The sequence below is a fragment of the Pipistrellus kuhlii genome, unplaced genomic scaffold (assembly GCF_014108245.1).
Source record: "Pipistrellus kuhlii isolate mPipKuh1 unplaced genomic scaffold, mPipKuh1.p scaffold_m20_p_2, whole genome shotgun sequence".
Classification (NCBI taxonomy): Eukaryota; Metazoa; Chordata; class Mammalia; order Chiroptera; family Vespertilionidae; genus Pipistrellus; species Pipistrellus kuhlii.
Genome location: NW_023425515.1, coordinates 18,284,710 through 18,295,814, shown reverse-complemented (window position 1 = coordinate 18,295,814; position 11,105 = coordinate 18,284,710). Strand labels below are relative to the sequence as shown.

Genomic DNA, 11,105 nt, shown 5'->3' with positions numbered 1-11,105 from the left:
GGCCAAGTGGTTAGGTCTAGCATGAGCATGTGATTTCTAAAAGAAAGAGTGGGGTCTGCTAAAATGTTTAAAGGGAACACTTAATAAAAGCTGACCTCTAAGCAGTAAGACATCAATTTATTTAACCTTTAAGACTTTTTTTTTCTCAATAAATATGTTATTCCTTAAATATTAACATGATCATTCTGCTTAGATTGTCAAGAATGCTTTTCATTGTTCCTAAAATTTCCCAGTAAGGTGAAATAAAAGATTCAAAGACATGCAAGATGAAATCTCATATTTATAGCTATAGATTGATTCTCATATATGCATGATCAAATTGTGTCTTTAAATGACAGCTTGATATTTTAAAAATTGTACTTAGAAATGATACCGTGTGCCATTTATCTTAACATTGACGTTTTTAGGATTAGCTTTATTAACAGAAGGGATTTTCATGCATTCCTCAATTTTACACTAGTTTTAATATGCACAGTCTTTAAATTCAAATCAACAAATATTCAAGCCCACATGAGAAATGAATTAAATTAGATCACCTTTTTATATAAGTGGGTCAATTCTTTTAGGAGTGAAAAGTTACAATGGGATTTAAAAACTTAAATTTCCGACGTCACTGTTAATCCGACCACAGGCCTTACTCAGGCCACAGGACTGCCCATTAGCCTCTCTTGTCGAAGAGCAGTTAATCTCTTGAACCACTTCTCGTCAGCATCAGCTTTCTCAATAAATAACTGAAATAAAAAAGAAAAAAACGTTATTGTGTACTAATCAATTGGGTTTGACCTCGCATGATGCAAAGCACCTTTTTTGAAATATATCTTCCAGCACAAGATTTGAATTCTGTTTAATTCTGGATGACTTCTTTTTTTTTTTTTTTTTTAAATACATTTTATTGATTTTACACAGGGAGGAATTGAGAGGGACAGAGTTAGAAACGTCGATGAGAGAGAAACATCGACCAGCTGCCTCTTGCACACCCCCTACTGGGGATGTGCCCGCAACCAAGGTACATGCCCTGGACCGGAATCGAGCCCGGGACCCTTCAGTCCGCAGGCCGACGCTCTATCCACTGAGCCAAACCGGTCCCGGCTGGATGACTTCTTAACTGGAGATCATCTATTTGGAATTGATAATGAGCAGATAGTTTTGGAGTAAAAGTAATATCAACATCATTTGGTTAACAATGTTATACCTTATTTTGTGAAGTTTATTTCCTACATTCTTTCTGAGAGACCGAGTGAAATGACAGCATTTGACAGAAGACAGCAAATTATGTCCATGACAAGTTCATAGTCAATGAACCAACTGAGCTGAACCTGAATCAGATCTTTTAGTGCAAGATTAAAAACACAACAAAACTCCTCTTTTTGCCTATTTTTCTTAGTCATAGAGAAACTTCCAAAATTCAGGCAACATGGGTTGGATATACCATAGTCAAATACATGTAACAGCTCCAAGCGCTGGCGGGTGTGTGTGTGGGGAGTCACTTGCCTACTTTTAGCAAATTGGAACATATGAATCCATTTCCTACACTGGTCTTCTTGTCGCCAACACAAAAGGGCAGCAGTCTGAATTCATTTCAGTCAACTAGACTTCAACTGACAGTCTTAGGCTTAAGGATCTTACGTTCGGATGAGCCAGGGAATTGTCATCTTGGTACTTGATAGCAGTAGGGATGCTGCTCGGGTCTATTTCTTTTTCATTACTGGGTAGATCAGCAGCTGTTGACACTGGTCCTGATGCTGCAGGGACATGCTTCACTTCACTGGCTTCCAGTGACTGACACAAAACACGTATTATTAATTATATCACAATATACAATTAGAATTCTGCTTTAATAATATTTCTGATTTTGAATAATAATTGCTCAATAGTCTCTTCTGAGATGAAAGTCATCATGAAGAAGCCCTAGGTTATTAAAAAAGAAATAATTACTCCCCAAACAAGCCAACAAATACAAAAACATTTTCCCAGTAAGGTGAAATAAAAACATTGAGAAAATGCTTATCATTTCTTATGATCAGCATAATTTTAAAAGAAATTGGTACTCTGAGTCCATACTTTTGAAAAAATATGTATATTTCATATATGTAGATTCCATTATGAAACAAGATTGCAACAAATCTCCAGCATTTAGTTGGCCTCTTTAGGTATAAAAAGCAAAGTCATAGGTTATTTATTTATTTATTTTTAAATAACAGTCTTACTGAGATATAATTCACATATTGGAAATCATATAGCATTTTAGCATGCCCAGAGAGTTTTGTAATCATCACCACAAGCAACTTTAAAACATTTCATCATCCTTTCCAAAACTCCATACCCATTAGAAGTCACTACTCCCCATTTCTTCCCAACCCTTGGCAACCACTAATCTGTCTGTCTTTATGGATTTGTCTGTTCTGGACATTTCATATATAAGAAATCATACAATATGTGTTTTTTAGTGACTGGCTTCTTTCATTTAGCATAATGTTTTGAAGGCTCATCCATGTTATTCACATATCAGTACTTCATCCAGTTTTATTGCTGAATAATATAGGCACTGTGTTAAGGGCTGGGGACAAAAAAACTAATAAATCATCATCCCTGCCAGGAAGGAGCCAGCAGTTTGGTGCTAACTCGGGCTAGTTCCAATATTTCCTTCCCTAAGGAAGGAGAAAGCTGGGGAAGCAGTGATTAGCAGCAAGGTTTCAGGGATAAAATGAAATGGATTAGATGAGAAGTTGAAATAAAAATAAAAAATGAAGACAATTTGGAGATGAATTCAACTTTTTAGACCCTTTTCTATACCTATTGGTTCTACACCTATTGTTTTTCAGTTTCCATTTTCTTTTTGACCTGTCTACTCCTGAACACTCACTTCTCTAAAGTAAGGGGAAAAGATTTCTCTGAGAAAATCATATGGGAAAAAAAAGGAAATAGGCATGAATGAGTTAATCCTTAGAATAACTTATCTTAGAATTAAAAATCTATCTATTTAACCAGTACTTATTAAGTACTACTAACTGCTAAGCACTGAGTACACAAAGAGAATAAAATACTATGTTCCCTGTCCCAATTAGAGATTACATTTTCCTAATGGGACTGACAAATTACTAACAAATAATACGTAATAATCCTCTATAATAAAGAGCTAATATGCTAACGGTGGTTATGCCCTTATGCTGCAATGACCGATCAGCAGGAGGCTGCATGTGCAGCAGTGCGGAGTTGCCACGTTGCTCCAGAGATGGGGCAGAAGTGGGGAGGCGCCTGGAGAAGGCGGGACCATTCCGTGGAGGGGTCGGTGGGGGTGAGAGCTCATAGTGGCCCCCTCACCAGTCCTTCGCCACTCACTGCTCGCACTCAGTGTGCCCGCTGCCCACCTGCCAGGGGAAGGAGTGCAGTGTGTGCACTGCAGGAAGCGGTGCTCGAAATTCTGCAGCAGGCATGAGGCTTTCACACTCTCTTCTGGTGCCATGATGGGGCAGAGCTGCTGCATTGCTCTGAGGACTGGGTGGAAGTGAGGAGGCACCTGGGCAGGCAGGACCAGTCTAAGGTGACTCGCAGGGCCTGAAGCAGCCAGAGAAGGCCAGAGGGGCCGAGGGCGGGGCCAGGCACTCTGGAGCTCTGGGTGGAGGTTAGGGTGTCAAGGTGGGGCAGTGGGCAGGTGGGAGGGGCACACGTGGGTGGGCAGGGCTGAGCGATTTCATATATAAATACAAATTATAACAAGCAACATAAAAAAGATTTAAGTAAATATTTGTTAAATTTGAATTGGAAGTTTTATTCTTATATTTTGGAGCCAATATTTACTCCCTCACTCCCAGGTCTCAAATATTTCTATGACTCCAACATACTGGGCCCAGAAGACTCACAATTCTTATTTAGAAGATATTATACTGACTCTTTATAAAGCTGAAGACATAGAATTAAACTCAATATTCTGCAAGGGGAAAAATGGGAAGGGTCCTAATCCAGTGAGGTCCAGGGCATCACTGTTTGGTAGTCTGTGTTGCTGTGCAGAGACAAGAAGAGAATGCCATTTTGCATATCTTGGCCATTCTTTGGTAGGGCTTAGCTAGGAGCCGAGCTGTCTGTATGGAACTGCTTTGAAAAATTGTGGCATGCTCTTGTTCTAGTTGCCAAAAGTATGGCAGAGAAAATATTTCATTATAAAAATTAAGTAATCTAATTCTACTTTTTACCTACACTGTACATATTTCTTTGAGAAGTTCTTATGCAAACGTAAGTGAAATTCACAGAGATTTGAGTCAGAACATGAAAGTTATTATATAATAATACATAATTTAAAATGTGTGAAAGCAATCATTAATTGCTTCTTTATTTAAGGGAAGAAAATAAAGAAAATTTGATGATTAAAAACTTCTCAACATGGCCACTATTCAACATCTGGTTTTGAATAGTACTGCCACCTGGTGGTCCAGTATGGAAAAAACTGTTTCCGAATTGTACTTCCAAGTTAAAGAACAAATTACCCTCTTTTTAAACAGAGATGGATATCTGCCAGATATAACAATTGAAGGGATAAGTAATTTGTAATAATTTTATTATGGACAGCAGTTGGAAAACAAGCTGCATATTTTCTCTGATGCTGATGATAAACCAGGAGCTATTAGATTGCTCACGAGAGAAACATGATTGCAGAGGGTAAGCTAGTCCAATCGATATGTGTTATAGACAGCATGGTGTCTGGCATGTCATTAGTAACAGCCACTTTTCTGGTAACGGCTCCCTCGCTTAATTAGTGGAATTAACACTGCTTAAGACTCTACCAACGGAAAGGGTGGAGAGTACAGAAAAGCCTTTTTCAGAGATATAACCTTTATACCGACGAGTGTAGAACTTTCCAGGAGAGAAAGATGTTGAAACTTGGGTTGTGGGTAATTTAGTCCTCAAGGGAGTCTTTGCTATGCATCAGGGATACCCCATCACCTCTCTCATGATCTGGATGAAACAGTACTCAAGATAATTTACCTCCCTGTGCTAAGTAATCTCCTAATAAATAATTCAGCTTCGTGGGCATCCTGAATTCCTACCATATACTGTAGACACAGACATTTTAGAAACTAAAAAAAGAGTATCACTTTCTAAACTAAGAATGGTCCTCTGGTTTGTATTGTAATCGAATGTGAATTTGCTCATTGTTGGCCCATCACTGCTTTTCTGATAATTTTGAAATGCAATGACTAATACAAAGTCCAGTGTTGGGTGGCTAATTCTATTATACATTCACCAAGATAAATTACATCTAGGCTTTTTAGCATAGTCCCCTGTTGGAGCCACTTACTCTGTTTCAATGCATGCTTTCTTTTTACTACAGCAGGGAAGGTTCATTGAGTCCACAATTACTAGACATTTGATAGTAGGAAAAAGAGGCTCTGGAGTTGGACGAATTTGGTTTAGATGCTGCTTCTTGTCATTTACTAGCAGGTTGACCATGGTTAGAAAATTTGCCGAGCTTCAGCTTCCTTAGCTATAAATAAGGGTTATTGGGATATTACATAAATTATATATGTTAAATGTCTGGTATTAATGGTAGCCATTTAAGTTACATTTAAAAAGTGGGGCTGGAATAATTTGCTCAGTGCTTTAATGTTTTCAAATTGCTTTGCTGAAACAAGCTGGTCCAAAGCTGATGCCTATACTGGAAACCAGCAAATTTAAAGCTATATAAAGCTCTGAAGTAATTTTTAACCATTTGCTAGTAATATAATAGGTCACCAAGCCTCAAATAAGGAGAATTGTAGGGTGTAGAAACCATAAAAAAATTACAACAATCTCTGGTCCAACCAAAATGGGAATCCTTGTACCTACAATTCCTCTTTGGGAAGCCATCGACAAATATATCCCTCAGTGAACGGGAAGAGGAGGAGGGGCAGGAGCAGGAGAAGAGGAGTCAAACAGCTTTCAATTCTGGAGTTTTCCTGTGTGCCAGGCACTTGGCTGACTGTTCTACACACAGTATCTTGCTTATCTTTTAAAGACCTCTGCCATGGGCATTATCCCCAGTTGAAGATAAGAAAGCCAAGGTTTAATAAGGTTATACGGTTTAAGGATGTACAGTAAAGAGCAGAATCAGAATGTGTTTCCAAGTCTGTCTGGATTTACATTTTATGCTTTTTGACCACTGCTTCCCAATGGCTAAACCCAAGATGTCTGCAAGTTGATTTTGCAGGAAAGAAATAAAAATGTTGGTAAAATATCTTAACTAAATACATTTCTAATGGGCTCAACTCACAGTGCTGAATTAATGACATTTCTAGGCTATTTTTGCTTCTCTGTCATACTCACTATCCAACTTAAAACTAACTATTTCTAGGGTTTTCAGAATTGATTTTATTGCTTTTTATGATCATTGTGAAGGGAAAACTGTTTTAAAAATAGTTGAAACAGAAGATGGGTTCCTTCACATAGCTTTAGAAAGGTTCCTTATGGAGGCAGTGGCCCCGTTCCACCTTGGTTCTCTCAGTCATTAACTTATTTATAGATGTAGAATATTTTTGAGTAATTGGTAAGTACACTATGTCTTTGTCATATGTATGTTACTAAAGATTTCTTGTATTTTTATAGTAAAATGTCTTTTTCTACCAAAGGAACATATATTCCCCAAAGCAGCCTTAATTATGATTGAAAGCACACATAAAATATTCAACAGAAATAAAATGCTAATCAAAGCCCTTTTTACAAGATACCCATTTGGCAAGAGTATAGATATATGTTACTATTTGGGTATAATTTCATTGTTAAAGGCCTTTTCTAACTTTTCTCTAGCTATGCGAATTCAAAAAGTAGATGCCAGTATATACACTTGAAAAGAAAATCATGCATTATGTTCACGAAATGCATATTATTGTTGTAGAACTGTGTTGACATTTTACTTGGTCTTTTCAGTGAGTTTTAAAATAAAAATGGCATCAGACACATTTTTACAGTATATTTTTTGACAAGTTAAACTGATTCTCACTGGTTCTTTCTCTCTCTCAAAAACATGCTGACACTCTCTCGCCCTACTTCATCTATCTATTAGCAGATACTCTTACATTTAAGTAAAATCCATTAATAAAGCATCTCTTCAGTTAGAATCTAAAGGTTTATTCATAATACTGGGACGAAAACTTACCTTTTTGACTTCTTTACTTGATCTGAATGTCTGCTGAACAAAAGAATCACTTTCAATGGCTTCAATTTCTTTTACTCTTTTTACTTGTTCTACCAGGGTGGTTTGGTCTAAAAAAAAGGGGGGGGGGAGGGGAACTGTCAGTGCATTTTGGCATATAAACTTGTTAACGACACGACACCTAAGCCGAGTTCTTTCTTTCTATGAAGCAATTTTGAATCACAAAATTTAACTGGATGAAAAGAAAAATTTAACTGGATGAAGAACTATAGTTATGGTTAGTCTACAGCAAGAAACTTTTCTTCCCTTAAGACCTGCAAGTTTATAATGTCCCTATATACTTAAGACTTTCACTAAAACCTAAAACATTGCTGAAAAGGCACTGCTATAATGATCCAAGCCAATATGGGCTAATCTAGTGGGAGAACTTTCAAAAAACAAGTGGAAAAAAAACCACCCTCATTATTGTGAAAATACACATTAAACTAAAATAAGAGCACAATAAATCCACCTGCACCATCCAGCTTCTATAATCATTAACTTTCATTATCCTTAATTAATCTATCCATCACACTTCAGTGTGTAAGTGTGTGTTTTGGTTGATCAGAGTATTTAAAGTAAATCCCAGATATCATACCATGTTACCACTAAATATTTCAGTAGACAGAGCTTAAGAAAAAAATTAAAAACAGCACCATAACAATATTATCTTCACATCTGACAATGTTACCAACTAGAGGCCCTATGCACGAAATCTGTGCAAGAGTAGGCCTTTGCAGCCCCAGCTTCGTCCGGAAGGTCATCTGGATGGTTGTTCCACTGTTCAGCTGTTTGGTCAATTTGCATATTATTCTTTTATTATTATAGATAATTCTCTTAATATCACCTTATACAGTCCATGTTTAATTTTCACATGTTAAAAAACATGTCTTTTTATAGTTGGCTTGTTTGGAACTGGATCCCAACAAGGTCTACTTATTACACTTGGTCAATAAGTATCTTAAATCCCTTTTAATCACTTCCTGTCCACTGTCCTTCCTTTCCTTGCCATTTATTTATTGAAGAAAATGGATCATTAATCCTTTAACAATTTCCATATTCTGGGTCTGGCTAATTTTTATTTTCATGATGTCATTTAACATGTTCCTTTATCCTTCATAGTTTGTGTAAGCCAACGGTTAGATCTAGATTCAGTTTCAATTTCTTCTGACCAAGAATACATCAAAGGTGGTGCTGTCTAATCCTATTACATCATGTCAGGATGCATTCCTCCCACTTTCAGTGAGGCTAAGATTGAGCAGTGGGTCCAAAGTGTTGTCAGCCTGCCCCTTCTATTATGAAGTTCTCCATAACCCTTCCCTGAAGTTTTAGAAAATATTAATATTTGATGCTTAGATCTATCATTTCATTAGAGTTGAAAATGGTGATTTCTAATTCAATTATCCTTCCTGCATTTATTAGCTCTAATTCCTCTTAATGAAGAAGTTGCCTCATTGACGATTTATAAGATATAGTCTACACAGGAAAAGGCAAAATATATTTTTAATTATTGCCCTCTATTAATTTTGGTACAAACAAAGATGACCAACAGAAGTTAATATTTGTATTTTTTAATGTATTTTAGTCCATGGTAGTTGTTTTCATATTTTAAATTAGTCTATCTCTTCAGGTTGGTTTCTGCATCCATCTGATATGATCCCTAGTAGTGAAGGTTTGAAAAGATGTTCCAGGCTCATTTCTTAGTTTCCATCCAGGACTTGAAATCAGCCACATCTCCAGAGAGCCTGGGATCCTTTCAGTGAGGAACGGCATTGCGAGAGAATAGCCTGGGCAGCAGGGGTGCTCACTGCCACTGGATTGCCATTGCTTCTCAGCCCTTTCAGTGGGTGGGACAGGAAATACAAGTATTCCCTCTGGTTCTCAGAAGTTCCCATCACTCTACTTCACTTTTACAAAAGATCTACATTAGTACATGCTTTTGTTAACTGAAAAACCTGGAGAGGATTTCACTTTTATGGAAAAGGCTAAAGTGAAAATAACATTCGGCTTTTGTTTTGCAGCGACAGCCAGAGCCAAAAACTCCCATCTTTGGAAGAATGTATTTTCCTACATAAAAGCAAGCACTGTTGGAGTATCATGGAAGAACTAATAGCTCCACACGCTTTAGAATAAAAGCTCCTGCGGATTTTAATTATGCAATGTACTAATTGAGCATGTGAAATGAGAGAATATTCTTTGCTCAGCTAATTTATTAATATTAACGCACCCCGTACCTATGGATAACATGTTTATTAGTGTTAATATAGCAGAGAGAAAAAATGATAATGTATACCATTCCACATGATCCAACTTTAATTTGCCAATATGAAAACAATTTGTCTGTATAGGTCTTAATTAGCTCACTATTATTTCAAAATCAGTAATTCCCAAGTGAAGTCAAATGTTTCTGACTTCAGGATGTCTCATACGAATCAACCGTTTGACCCTTTGGAATTTTCCTTAACATATTCTCTCATTTGGATTTACAAAGCACATCATTAGTATTAAATGTCAGAGGTGAGCACACAAGCAGTACTTGATGTATAAGGCTTATAGTGTTCATAGATTTAATTACGGACATACATCCAGCCGGTTTGTTTAACAAAATAGCACTGGAGAAATTATAAAGAAAGGAAGGAGAAAGACTAGAGAAAAACAGAGCATGATCTCTGTGTTTTTCAGTGAACATCCAGGACTAACAGTGACAGGCAGAAGGGGAAAGCTAGTTTGCCTGACTTACCATCTGAAAATAAACCAGCAAAGCCTTTTGCTTTTCCATGTGGGAACCATTTTACGGGTGGTATGTAAACTAAAGAGTATGATATTTAAGTTAAAGAGTAAAAGTGATATTTAAATTAAAGCTTAAGAGATTTGTGGGAGATTTACATTTTCAGTTTCATCATGGCTCAGCTCCATGCTGTCTAAAAACAACAGGCATAAAAATATTTACATTGCTTCATACTCAAAATTCTAACATCAATGTCCACAAATGTATGTCTTGAGTATAACCCTGTCATTTTTGGAAGTAGAATAAAGCACACTGATAATATATACTAAATTGTTTTAAATTGAGCTTAAGCTATATATGACAATTTATCATTTTAAAATCCTGTGCCAATTTTAAGACTGAGAAAAATGTGAGTGAAAACTAGTTATTGCTTATATACTTGGCATGAATGCCTAGCATACAAAGTATCTTGCATTCATAAACTATGAGGTAAAAATAAGTGACAAAGTTACTGGGAGAATTAAGAATATAGGATTAAAAAATATTAATGTGATAAATACGGAGAAAACATCTAGAATTTAATACTTTTTATAAGCACACTATTGGTAAATATAATGACTTTCATAGGCTCTCTGTAAGATGTCAATAGAAGGGAGACATACTTCATATTAGTAAAATAACAAATAATGGAGTCAGAAAGCTAAGTCACTACAGACTAAAACAATCAATACTAACTCACTGCATGGAAATCATTTTGTTCCTTTTGTGATGAAAAATTAAAATCAAATAGTTTATTAGTTACCACTAATGTTATATTATAAAAATTAGGCTCATGGGCTACTTCCTTATATATTTGACAATTTTACATGATACAACACTTACAGAATTTCCTTTTAAAATGTTATAAAAGGTACACACATATAAAATTAGTAAATCAAGATGACAAAGTCCAATATAAACCTTTTATTTGAAAAGACAAAACTTTAATCTGCATGCCATTTAAAGATAATAAACATAAATAGATCTCTCAACTGGCAGCAGTGCTAGGCTGAACACAGCAGATGGCACTATTACCCAAGGCGTAATCGTGAAATAAAAGAATGGGAGTTTCATGAAAGGTTTCTCACACGTGAAAATCTCATCTTCAACTGACTGCTTTTGAATATTAATATTTTATGAATTCATCCAAAGTTAAAATCCATTTTATGTTACAAA

At 36.2% G+C, this 11,105-nt stretch overlaps 1 protein-coding gene across 3 annotated transcripts in view; it reads right to left on the bottom strand.

Moving 5' to 3' along the window:
• Nucleotides 1-263: 263 nt before the first annotated feature.
• The window catches only part of RSRC1 (arginine and serine rich coiled-coil 1), a 306,716-nt gene continuing 295,874 nt past the window's right edge, over nt 264-11,105 (bottom strand). For all 3 annotated transcript variants that reach the window (XM_045583635.1, XM_045583636.1, XM_036445565.2), the window contains exons 8-10: nt 7,127-7,233; nt 1,627-1,779; nt 264-731 (exon numbers count right to left, since the gene is read on the bottom strand). In XM_045583635.1, coding sequence (XP_045439591.1) covers nt 639-731; nt 1,627-1,779; nt 7,127-7,233 — 353 coding nt within the window. In that variant the 3' untranslated portion in view covers nt 264-638. The remainder of the gene's footprint in view (nt 732-1,626; nt 1,780-7,126; nt 7,234-11,105) is intronic.